Raw genomic sequence first — 12,390 nt, 5'->3', positions numbered from 1 at the left:
GTGGAGGAGGCAATAATAGCAGTGTGTATGGATCAAAACGGACGACGGGAGCAGGTTTAGGGACGTCTCCGACACCGTCGCTTCATGCAACAGACGAAGACGACGAGGATTTATTGTTTGGAGGAGGCGGGCGAACACGTCGCCATCATTCACGACCCTCGCCACCGCCACCGCCACCATTACACGCTGCTGCTGCTGCTGCTGCTGCTGCTGTATCACCACCACAACAAAAATTATTAGCATCATCATCATCATCATCACCTATGAACAGCAATACTTCATCCGCATCCCCATCTGCCCGGTCTTCTTCCTTGTCCAACAATAGCAATTACGTGCAACAACAGCAAACTAAATCACCACCGTTACCTGAAAGAAGAAAACAGCAGCAGCAGCCTGTAGCACAGCAACAGCAACCAAGAAACGAGCCTGCAGAAACAGCAGCACCATCACCAGAGCGACCGCAGTCATCATTATTCAGTCGATTCATTAAAAAGAAACCTTTAACCCCTGACGTTCCACCGCCACCTCCCCCACGCCACGAAGAGACACCGAAACGGTCCAAAGTGCCTCCGCCAGTGCCACCACGACAAATTTCGCCACAACTCTCTACTGGCACCAGCACAACAGGAACACCCCCTCCACCGCCACCAAGACGTGCTATTCAACAGCAGCAGCAGCAACAACAAGAAAAGGAAATGGAGGAGGAAGAAGAAGAAGAAGATAGGGACGAAGAACAAGTTCAAGTACCCACTGTTGTGATTGAAGATGAAGCCACACGCGCATTTGCAGCCGATATCAAATTTAATACCCCTCCATCCACGTATTCTAAACCAAGCTATTATGACGACAATCCTGAACTGCTCGTATCACTTACCAACGACGCCTTACGATTTGACAATGGACCATCCATGATGCCTTCAGCAAGCACACCTACCGGCTACACCCACCATCATCAACGATCTGCCACAGCATCAGCATCATCATCACCACTAACGCATCATGATGATATGAATGGATTTAGCGCCTCTGCAGCGGCCGCTAGTAGCAATAATCCATGGTCACTTACACCCATGGATTTCTCACGTATGGCTTCTACTAGCTCGCCTCTCCTCAAGTCTGGTGGTGGCGGCAACAACAACAACAATAGTGGCAATAGCAACGGAATGGCAAATGGTCGACCCAAGGTGTCGGTATCCGAGATTGAACCCTCGAAACGCACGGCGTTTGCAGATCTGATCGAGAGCTGGAATGGCGTCAAGCGAAAGAACACACCCAAGGATCCGATGGTGCAGGATGATCAGTTCTTCACGCGTGTAGCGGCCGAACAACGGGATATTGGATTTGCTGGCATCGAGGCTGCTGTGGATACGGACGACGACGAGGAAGAAGAAGAAGAAGAAGAAAAAGAAGACTCTTATCATAATCGTAGTAAATACAACGGAATGATGAATGGTAGCAGCAGTAGTGGCGATGCTCATAGAGAAGTAGATTGGGATATCCAAGACAACGATAACCCGTGGCGTTAGTTAGCCTCAAAACCCTATTATTCTTGTTTTTGTTCTTTCTTTTTGATTCTCCCCTTTATTCCCCTGATTGTCACAAGTACATAAATAGAATCCTTTTACTTTGGGGAGATGCTTTCTTTTTTGTTGCCATAAATAGGCGAGCATTATGTGGGGAAAAACGCCTATTTGAGGCGTAGCTCTGTGTGGTACGCTAAGAAGTGATCTCTCATTGTGCACGGGCCGCTATCAGTTTCACTGACGCTTCATAATCGTTCTACTACATACAACATCACTTCAGATAACAATGTGTGCAGACGATCAAAAATAAAAGAAGAAACCCATATCCCTCTTGGCAATGTATTCAACGGAGGAAAAGAAGGGCTTGGTAGTTGAGCGACTTACGATGTCATGAAAGAAGTCGGTAATTTCGACATCGGTCAAATGAAAACTACGAATTAAAAGTCGACGGGAAAAAAGTTATAAAGGAAGGTGCGAGAGTCGAACATACAGTAGATCGTTGCAGCAAGTCTTCCTGAACTACATTCTTCACGAGTAATTTGTATGCCGCGTTCGTTGGAAACTGTGCTTGGTACATTAGAAAAAGGGCAAGGAAACCACACACAACGGTTGTGCAGTAACATAATCGTTTCGATGATATGGATGAATGATGATAGATGGACCAGGATACATATCTTTTTGGAAACAAATAGTAGGCCAGCAGCGATTGGTTCTGGACGCTGTTGCTAAGTCAATGATCGTCATTTCTTAGCAACAGAACACCTTCTTTGCTCTTGACATGACGAACATGCTGCAGAAATAGCATGTTGTCGTCGTTTAAATGGTAGTTCTTCCACAGTGCACGCACAGCGCTGGTACCCATCCTGTTGTTTTAATTTAGCCCGACATCCTCACTCCTAATCGCGCCCACCTATTGACCTCTTTGTGATTGGCATGTTGCTATGAAGTGACACGAGCTGCTTATCATACTCGTTGCTACTGCTGCATATGTATATCTGTATACTTGAGGACTGTGCTACCGAGTAACTACGTACTACCCCTTTCCTCTGACTGACAGCTGCGGAAGCCTCAGAAATGTGCTTTACTAACCCTGTAGGACGATCGAGCTTATATACCAAAAGAAATATACTTCGAGTGGTTATCGCAAAAAAACCCACCATACATCCACGTATGGTTGGCAACGCGTAGTTATATACTGGTTTCTCTATTGACAACTGCCGGAATTTCTCAATGTCTAGCAGTGTATGTATGTAGTCGCATCCCATAACATGCAATATGTAGCTCAACGAAACATGTGTGTACAAAAACAATGCAACGATCGATACAAACACCAGTGTGTGTTTCAGAAAACAATAACAAACATGCCGATTGCTGATCTTCAGTTTTCCTTCATGTGTACTGTATGTATAGTTGTACGGCGCTGGTGGTGGTGCAAACACCCGTATATGACGTAATTCGTGTACGAATATGTACTTGACTTTTGTCAGAGTCGCCTTTTTCCTTTCACGCACACACATGACACATCAGCGTTGTTGCATAACGACATGAAAGAAGGTACGAAAGGACGACTCTGACATGTATATGTTATATTCCCGAAATGATTGTTCATCAAATGAAAACAACAGACTTCTCTCGTCGCGATCGTCCATCTTTTTTGACACGTACTTTATCCTCTTCATCGTCAGTGGTACATAAGTTGATATGGCACTTTAGAAAGGAAAAAAAGGGCGGGAAAACTTTTGGTTGGTAGATTGGAGGCTAAGGATGTTTTGGAATAATTGTCACGAGAACGGCGTGTGTAGGGGGGAAATGAACTATGCAGACAATATATGCAGCAGGAATCGGGTTTTTGCATCAGTACATGTTACTGCTGTTACATTTACAGTAGTGTTAGCTGGTGAATGGGCAGCGGCAGCAATAGGTACATGTACACATTATGACCTTGTTTTTGTCGCCCGCTCTGTTTTGCCGTTAATGAGATTCGGAACATCAAGTAAACGACGACACAAGTAAAGGTTGAGTCTACTTTGAGTTCAAAATTGGCTTTTGGATTTACGGATAGAATCTATCGGTATTTTTGCTGTCATACTGTATAATGTAAAGTGCAGAAATGCTAATAAGTTAAATGATACGTTTCAGCGGCAATTCAAGTCGTTGTTGTTGTTCGCAACAATGCATATACTTTAGTTGGCTGTACGTACGGTTTCACGTAGTAATAGTACTTGTGCACATGCAAAAAGTATCACTGCCTTATTTAAGGAAAAAAACAACCGGTTATCGGAGCACTTGATGTTGATGGTGGCACCATGTACAAGTATGTATAGTAAACAGTCATGATGTGGTGTGATAGATAGAATGGCATAAAGTGGCTATGTCAACGGTAAAGAGGAACACTAAATCGCTTTTTGGGAGGATAGTAACAGTATTCTGCAATGCTATTGTTCCTGACCAACAGCGTTTCAAGAGAGCCATACCCTATTACAAAGTTCTTATTGTCGAAAATCCTCAAGTTGAGCGGAGTGCATGACAGGTTGTACACACAGATAAATGCATTGTATGTACATGATGGTGTTGATTTTTTCAAAGACAGCCACCGGTTCCGGCCTAAAAACCGCGGGAACATGCCTCCAGAACCCGGCTCAACATGCATCTAATACACAATGGGGACAATGATGATGTGACATAAGAATGAGAAATAAAAAAAAACACACACACACAGGGGGAATGTGGTACCTGATCTACGTTTTTTTAGTGCAACCATAGATGTGATGGCAACAGTTCTAAATATGTGTGACACCACTGGAAACCCCCACACCTAATCTTCTCCATCACTCTTCTTCTTCCTGGTTTGTATGATGATATAATAATAGTTAATAGGTGATATATTTATAAAGGCGTGTTTATCTAGAGCGGGGAAAGGAGGGTTTAGACATATTTGTACATATAGAGAAAAAGAAAACAATAACAGATCCTTATATAGAAATGATACTATAACGCGGTATACCATGGCGGTGGTGGTGGTGGTAATGTTGGCTGCTGCTGCTTGCGTACCATACAGCAACAACCCAAGGAACAAGAGGGACGAACAATAAACTAGGGTTTATAATGATATACTGACACTGCTACTATTAGGGGGTATGATAGAATTACTTAGCGTTGTTGCTGTTGGTACGATTGCAATACGCTTTCAAGCTGCTGAATCCGTTGTTGGTAGGTATTCACTTCTTGTTGCAAGAAACGGATATGGTCTACGCTTCGGCGTAAGATGATCCCTTTATTCGGCTTGTATGAACCGTTGTTGTTCTCGATCATCGAATCGGGAAGCAGTGTTCCAAGTTCTTGTATGCGGTCATTAATGTTATCTCGTCGTCGGCGCTCCACTGTAAAAAAGGAAAACGATACGCATTTTAACATTTCGTGAGAAAAAAAAAACAATACAGATTGAAACAGGTCCTAACAAGGTTTCTGTAATTATCATAAAGATCATACCTGCGTTATGCGACTCTCGTCGACGTCGTCGTTTATCCATAATCATTTGTAGGCTTTTCATGTGTATTCAGAGAAAAGAGTATGAGTATGTGTACAACGCTTGTATCAGAAGCTAGACAATGTCCCCCCAAAGCCCCAAAAATGGTATATACTTCATTTGCATGGTGTAATCTTCTTCAAAACTCTTGGCCGTAGCACCCTGCTGGTCCGGCGAATGCTGTAAATGCTGGTGTTGTGGATGTGCTGGTGCTGCTGCTGCTGCTGCCGCCGCCGCTGCTGCTGCTGAAGGGTCACGGTAATGCGGAGAGCTGCCAAAGTTGTAGTCAATGTTGGCGGGTGCTGACATGGCTGCTGCTCCAGGAGGTGCTGGGTGGTTGTGGTGATGAGAGGAAGAAGAAGAAGAAGGATGAGGCGGCATATCGATCGGTAGCTCTGAATATGTGGGAGGGGAGCCGAACCATGGGTCGTCTGCATAAGAGAAACTCGAGGGCGAATGTTGTTGTTGTTGTTGTTGCGTCATAAGTCCTCTTCCTCCTTCCCCTGCTCCTGGAATCCGATAAGGTTGACGGAAAGTGCTCATTCCGGTTTGGTAGTCCAAATCATCTAAATCGTCCAAAGGTGCATTCATCGTTGGCGAAATGAATGACTGTGAGAACTCGTCGCTATTAGGGTCAAGTGGCGATGACGCCATGCTGGGATCATCGTGTGGGTGTTCGTAGAATGATAATGGGTGAGGTATAGAATGACGCTGCTGCTGCTGTTGAAGATGATATGGACTGGGATTTTGTAGCTTGTGTCGAAAAGACTTTTGTTGTTGTTGTTGTTGTTGCTGCGACATGTTTGGCTTGTTTTTGTTTTTAATAGAGACAAGGAAAAGGAAAAAGAGGGAGGAATACAAAGCTGTTCATGCCGATCATGCTTTATAGCAAGCAAGCACTTGCTGGCGGGTCGCCAAAAACCTATTTTTTTGTTGCTCAGCCCAAAACGGATTGCTACCGCTACCGCTGCTGCTGCTGCAGAGTAATGTGTATGTGTACAATTCGGGCAATCTGCAGCCGCGTTATATATTGAGGTACGCACATACTACGCAAGCACAGCAGCAGCGTACATAACAGACAGTTACAGAGCGAAGAATGCAAAAACAGTAACTGTCACCTGGCATGAACAAAAGCGTAATATATCCATGGTATGGTTAATCACATTATTGTGTGTACTGACACTTCCAAGCTTCTCACTGGTTTACGCCGTCATATCACGGAAGAGCAAAAATAGCCTTTTCTCGCTTCAATCAGCACACGTTCTCTGATGTTGCTGCTGCCACATTTAGCGCCTGCTTTATAGGGAAAACGCAGATGTCAAATGATGGTTGCTGAGATGTTACACTGAAAACTGCAGTGACGCGTCTTATTCATATCCCGTCGTTACTCCACACGTACTCTGTAAGTCCTTTCTTTTAAAGTGCATGATGTAGCGGTACGCAGATACAAGTCAACAGAGAAATGATACAAAATAACGTTTCACGATATATGCAAGCTCGGAACCTGTTTGTGAAGATGGTAATAGTGATTCTGAGAATAGCACGACGGGCATGGGCTGGTGTTCCGCATCTTCTGTTTTCTTCTCAAGTTTATATTCTCGCCATACAACAAGGTGTCATAGTTAACAGCAAGCTGTTTCTTGTTATTTATACACAAAAAAAGACAGAAACGGACTTTTCTCAATCAAAATTTTGGCTTTATTATAATAATAGACTAGGCGACATGCGCCATTTGGGTCTATAGTCGCTTCCTTTCGGTACGATAACTATGATAAAAAAAACGTAATAACAGATAATGTGATGTTGCCAAGACGACCTCCTCCTCAACTTGGGAGGAAAAAGTTCTGGAGGGAAGGGATACAGGCGAAGATTATTATAAATATCTAATCTAAGATACTCCTATAGCGCCAGGTCATTGTTGGCATCCTAATTCTCGGTTGGATGGCCCAACCAGTCCATTTCTAGGAGAGTCTTGATCAGTGCCGGCCAAATCTTGATCCATTTGCCGCGGTATACATCTTATGAACAAGAAAAACCCGTCCCTAATCGATTCATAAGCACGAAAAGCAAAGTAACTATCTTTATGGTTTATCACCCGATGCAAGGTTGTAGAAACTCAGTCAGTATATTACTAAGAGCAACATTAGCTTAACAATACTTAGCTAGCAGGAACAAACTACAAGAGAGGTGTGATGAGCATATACTTTCTTCGTTGATTGTTTTTTTACAATATGACGAGGCTTGGCAATAGTTAAATGAGCAGCATATTTTTATTTGATTCGATAAGCGCTGTTTAAGATATTGTGGAATTAACATCATACTCACAAATAAGAGAATGAGGTCCGGAAATCCCTATGATATTGGTACATAGTATTCGTGTAGTTGGGAAAGAATGGCTAAAAAATGATCGAATCTTGAGTATTGTCCCAAGATGAGACCTGAATACTGATTCCTACCGGTCAAATACACGCATTTAAACCGAGTAGTTTAGCTCGAGTTAACTCCAGTTACAGATGAAGTGTATAAAGAAAAGCATCTGCCGTCTCTTTTTACTGGTATACTTAGAGCATATATAAATAACAACTCATCATAAGAGCGACCCCATAAGTAGTCCTAAGTAGTAGTCATAAGAAAATGTTTTAATTGCAGTTGTACAGTTGTATGTATGTATGACCAAATCATAGAAAGGCTGCAATATCATTAATGTAGACAATAAGTTGGCATACAAAATTAATGTTATTTTCGGGAAATTCCCAGTTTAGGGGGGCATCCGCTGGTTGCAGAAAGCCGAAGAGCAACACTATGTTACGTCCGTGCTTCCAGCAATTTTTGTCGGTTTTTTATTCGCAACCAGCGTATGTATACGTCGCTCCTGCCTCTTTGCCTTTTCTTTTAACACAACCTTGCACAACTTGTCCTCCTCGTTCCACAGCTTTACTGCGGTGTTTTTACAGCGATAATATACTACGGCCTTTGAATATCACTGCAACGACGATCTAAACTTTATTGCAATACACTTTTCCATGCTCACACTTTATGTTCGCTGGTCCAAGGATTTAATACAAGTTATCCAGGGATCGTAAATAAAATTGTATACAAATTGACTTTTTACGGTCATTAATGATAGTAATGTGCTATTTACAAAATATATCTGAAATCTGGATGCTGAAAACAGAATTGAACGTTAGTAAGTATTTTCGTATGCTAAGGCTAAACTAAAAGTGCTTTTTGCCATTGAAATACCTTCTCAAGGAGATTGTCAGCTTTTTCTTCAGCTATAATAGTAGCACGCTCTTCACCTGTGAGCCCGTCACGCTTTTTGTTGATTCTTCGAAGTAGCAGTTTAAGAATGAGCGAAAAGAGAATGGTAGCACACGCGAACCCTAAAGCTGCTCCATGACCGTGAATATAATAAGGAGCATCGTTATCTCGATACAGCTGGCCTGCAATAACGCCTCCAAGGTTACCAGCACAATTGATGGTCGCGATAGCAATAGATCGTTTGGTGCGTCCAGCAAAATTACTGGTAAACCATGATCCCATGCTGCCATAGCATGAAAAGGCGCCAGTTGTTATAAGCATTGTGGCAACATAGCGACCGGCTAAGCTGTCACCTTGCAATGCTATAAGCATGATGTATCCAACGACAGAGAGTAGTACGCTTGCCACTACATGCAAGCCTCGTTCTCCACATCTAGCGGCGCTGTGGCCATTGATAAGGATGGTAATGGATGCTGTTTTTTTTTTTCAAAAAAAAAGGTATGCACATTTAGTATATCTGTTGTGGTCCGCAAAAGAGGGTGCGATATTACAAGCTTGTAAATATGAATTCTCATCATCATCATCAATTTGGATCTACATACTACTGTACATACCCAAGATGTACGGAGGGACTGTCATTGCCTGAGCATTGAGAGACGTAAATCCCATTCCACGGACAATAGAAGGTAAAAACATGCCAATACTGTATATGCAGACGATTACCCCGATAACAGTTATACAATACATATACACCACCCAATCCTTGAAAACAGAGAAAAACTGCTTCCACGAAAATTCGGGGTCGTTTTCTGGGGCAGGTCCGGCATCTGCCCTCAGCATATCAAGCAGCACTTTGCGTTCATGTTCCGTTAGAACTAAAAGTAATAATGGTAGTACATTTAGAGTGTATTTATATACAGGAACATGAGTAATTAAAGAGAAGAACATAGTATATCCATTTCTCAAATCTCTACCCATGTTCGAGAAAACCATGGTCAGTTAGTGGAAGACTTACATGTAGACCCTGTTTTTTCTGGATAATCGGGCAGGGCAATGAAGCAAACGATAGACAAGACAAGCGTGGGGATAGCTTCAATAATAAAAATCCACTGCCAGCCACCCATTCCATGTATGCCATCCATTCTTACAATACCATATGCCTACAGTAATGACGACACCAATATTATATTTGACTTGTCAAAATAATTACCGACATTTGTTAAACTTATTATTTACGATATGGCATTTACCAAAAGTCCACCTACGGCCTAAACTTCAAGAATTGTTCATTTCAGAGTATCGTAAATCTGTGAGTCTTGTATACAAATATACTACTGTAATAGACCCCATTAACGGATCGATATCGAATACGTACTCCAGAAAGAGATAGGGAGGTCAAAAACAAAGAAACCTTTTGTGCCTGTTCTTTTCTTGTATACCAGACAGATAAATAATAGTAAATCGCTGGAAGTAGTCCAGCCTATAAAAGAAGCATAAGTAGATTAATATGAAACAATTTACCGCGCATAACAGTGGATTAACAGTAGCGCTTTAATGAGAGCCGTGTTAGTTTACTTGCCTCAGCAACACCGAGAAAAAATCGGGCAACGATCAGTTGGGTGCCGGTTGTGATGCTGGCCATTGAAGCCAAAATCGTGCCCCACACCACTAATAGAATTGCCATCCAAACTCTCGGTCCAAGTTTGTTGAGCATCATGTTCGCAGGTATTTCAAAAGCAATCTGTTATTATGATAACAGTCGAAACGACTTAATTTGCATTGTTCTATGCGAAGAAAGTCAACTCGTTCTTGTACGTATATGATACGAAGCAGACAAGTAGTGTCGGACGTAACACAACATGAACATTAGCAGTCCTTTCCACTACCCCCTGCATCTCTTACATACATATCCAGCAAAGAATATCGATAGTGCACCATTGTATTGATCTTCTGTAATTTTGATATCGTCCATAAGACCAGCGAGCTTTGCATTTCCTTAAATAGAAAACAGAAAACGAACGATAATATAGAACAATGCGGGAAATAATCAATTTGACATAGTTAGCAAAACAGTGGAAGAGCAGTATAGTAAATGTATAATCAGATACAGAGCAATACCGATGTTAACCCGGTCAAGAAATGAAAACAGGAAGAATAAAAACACCAGTGGAATTATTCGTAAGTCACGTTTCCATGTCAATCGCCGGATTTCTTCAGCTGTTGGCGGTTTATATTCATCGACATCAGTAATGTGATCCGTGGGTAAAGAGTTAGCAATCGGCGAGTCTTCTATGTGCTGCTGTTTCTTTTGTAGATTTGGGTTTGAAGGATTGACGACCGGAGTTGTTGCTGGTAATGACGATGACATTTGTTGTTGTTGTTGTTGTTGTCCTGTATGTACGGTTTTCTCTACAATACGATTGCTTTCTTCCATTTCGCTGTCTACTCGTAGTAGTATCAATGTTGTGTAAGCAAATCAAAGTGAAGCGAAAGAAATTGGGAAACAAAAGAAAAGAATGAGAAAAAGGACAATATTAATGATCGCTACGATCTTAATATCATGCAGCAAAAAAATAAATAAATAATGCAGTGGGCCCGGTCTTTTGCAACAGTGAACAGGTATTATAGTTGCAACGAACAGAAGCTAGTGGTAAGCTTCTAAGCGCCGATAAAATCAGCTTATATTTTGATCTCTTTGCATGCATTGCTGTCATCTGATGATCGTGGCCGCATTAATTTCAAAGCCAAAATTCCCAATCTTTGTGTGAAAGTTAACAGTTCCAGCATAATTTAATTTCCCTGGTCAGTCCTAATAGCTATATATTAAAGGGTCATTGGGGATGCCGTGGATGCGTGTTCATAGAATACCTTCGCTGCTGGGCTTTATTGGAGAAAAAGATTATGGAGCGCAAACGTCATATCTACAAATATCTGTAGTGAACCACATTATTACATTGTCCAAGACACCATACAATAAGACATTTGGTTAAACATCAATAGCATATACACAGATGTTGCTATGGTAGCCAGTTAATCATTATAACATAGATACAGTCCATATAGGTTATGGAAGCCTTTTGCTCCGAAGACACCTTATACAGTGAACCCCCGCTTTTTGCAACAGCGGGAATACCGTCAAAAAAGTTGCAAAATCTGAGGAACTGCAAAATGTGAATATGTTACACAAGTGGGATCGATAAGCTGGCAATCACATCTTCCTTATTTAGTTTAAAAGCTCTTAAATAATAGAATACAATAGTGTATCTCTTTTGTCACTGGTTCGAGTCTCACTGTCTCTGAAGCTTGAGATTAATATACTATATATAAGGCTGAAGCGGGAAATTGCAGGTCCCGATTTCCAAGTTGCAATCTGCAAAAACCGAGGAATCTGCAATTTTACTAAGTGTTGAGCGGGAATCTGCTCAAAAAAGTTGCAATAAGTGGGGATCTGCAATAAACGGGGGTGCAAAAAGCGGGGGTTCACTGTACAACAACAGGGCAACGATGATGAGCCTATGACTAGGTAGCGCGACCACACACCGGCTAACGCTGGTATTGAATAAGTGTCCCAATTTATACAGCGACCTTTACAAAAGTTCTGATACGCCCTTGTTCAGTCTTCATAGTACCAGCCAGATGATCAGACATCGTTGTTGTAACAGCTAGACTATAAAAGAGCTTGATTATTGCCGGAATTAAGCATCATATCAAAGATACATTTTATTTGCGTCGTACTCAAACTCTTTGACATAGTGTTGGATTTCTCGGCCACATCTCGACAACATGGATATTGTCAAAATCGTGCGCTTTATACGACATACTGAAAACGAAGTTATTCATTCGACGAAGTTCTCTGAATTCGTTCTTGAACTTTCTACACATCTCTTTGTTATATGTAATATTATACTCATCAACCTTTTTTGCGTTCCATTTTTTAGACAATAGTTTATTTTCTCACTAATATATGTGATAATAAACAAAGTCGCTTCTATTCTATCAATCCCGTCAAGGGTACATGTTTTTAATGATGCAGCTGCAAGTGTTGTCCGGTTAACTCATTCAGCGAGAAACCCTAAACTT

General features: G+C 41.8%; 4 protein-coding genes across 4 annotated transcripts; 1 reads left to right on the top strand and 3 right to left on the bottom strand.

Annotated features, from left to right (window-relative positions):
* The first annotated feature begins 191 nt into the window (after nucleotides 1-191).
* On the top strand, nucleotides 192-1,632 carry BDB00DRAFT_814900 (uncharacterized protein). The gene has a single exon (XM_053122870.1). It carries the CDS (start codon nucleotides 264-266, stop codon nucleotides 1,524-1,526), a length of 1,263 nt encoding a protein of 420 aa, XP_052981424.1. The 5' UTR covers nucleotides 192-263; the 3' UTR covers nucleotides 1,527-1,632.
* A 3,041-nt stretch (nucleotides 1,633-4,673) lies between these two features.
* Nucleotides 4,674-5,079, bottom strand: BDB00DRAFT_760527 (Myc-type, basic helix-loop-helix domain-containing protein; the record flags this gene model as incomplete). Its single annotated transcript, XM_053119221.1, has 2 exons — nucleotides 4,674-4,903; nucleotides 5,013-5,079. Coding segments are annotated over 2 exons (297 nt in total), but the record flags the coding sequence as incomplete, so codon positions are not given.
* Nucleotides 4,884-6,130, bottom strand: BDB00DRAFT_814896 (uncharacterized protein). Its single transcript, XM_053122869.1, has one exon. It carries the CDS (start codon nucleotides 5,848-5,850, stop codon nucleotides 5,125-5,127), a length of 726 nt encoding a protein of 241 aa, XP_052981422.1. The 5' UTR covers nucleotides 5,851-6,130; the 3' UTR covers nucleotides 4,884-5,124.
* Nucleotides 6,131-7,841: 1,711 nt separating this feature from the next.
* BDB00DRAFT_255052 (major facilitator superfamily domain-containing protein) lies at nucleotides 7,842-10,943 on the bottom strand. Its single transcript, XM_053116673.1, has 9 exons — nucleotides 10,429-10,943; nucleotides 10,217-10,305; nucleotides 9,890-10,051; nucleotides 9,686-9,790; nucleotides 9,561-9,578; nucleotides 9,326-9,470; nucleotides 8,925-9,185; nucleotides 8,293-8,783; nucleotides 7,842-8,214 (listed from the first exon to the last, which is right to left on the bottom strand). The coding sequence occupies exons 1-9, from the start codon at nucleotides 10,742-10,744 to the stop codon at nucleotides 8,188-8,190; spliced, it is 1,614 nt and encodes a 537-aa protein (XP_052981421.1). The 5' UTR covers nucleotides 10,745-10,943; the 3' UTR covers nucleotides 7,842-8,187.
* Between the last annotated feature and the right edge of the window lie 1,447 nt (nucleotides 10,944-12,390).

Source organism: Zychaea mexicana (genome assembly GCF_025766255.1).
Source record: "Zychaea mexicana strain RSA 1403 chromosome Unknown BDB00scaffold_22, whole genome shotgun sequence".
NCBI lineage: Eukaryota > Fungi > Mucoromycota > Mucoromycetes > Mucorales > Lichtheimiaceae > Zychaea > Zychaea mexicana.
This window is presented reverse-complemented; position numbering and strand designations above follow the sequence as displayed.

Coding starts and splice junctions, on each gene's coding strand:
- BDB00DRAFT_255052 (XM_053116673.1), bottom strand. CDS start 10,744: ATGGAAGAAAGCAATCGTATTGTAGAGAAAACCGTACATACAGGACAA. Junction 8,784..8,924: donor AGTCCCTCCGTACATCTTGG/GTATGTACAGTA, acceptor AAAAAAAAACAG/CATCCATTACCATCCTTATC. Junction 8,215..8,292: donor CTGACAATCTCCTTGAGAAG/GTATTTCAATGG, acceptor TTCTGTTTTCAG/CATCCAGATTTCAGATATAT.
- BDB00DRAFT_814896 (XM_053122869.1), bottom strand. CDS start 5,850: ATGTCGCAGCAACAACAACAACAACAACAAAAGTCTTTTCGACACAAG.
- BDB00DRAFT_814900 (XM_053122870.1), top strand. CDS start 264: ATGAACAGCAATACTTCATCCGCATCCCCATCTGCCCGGTCTTCTTCC.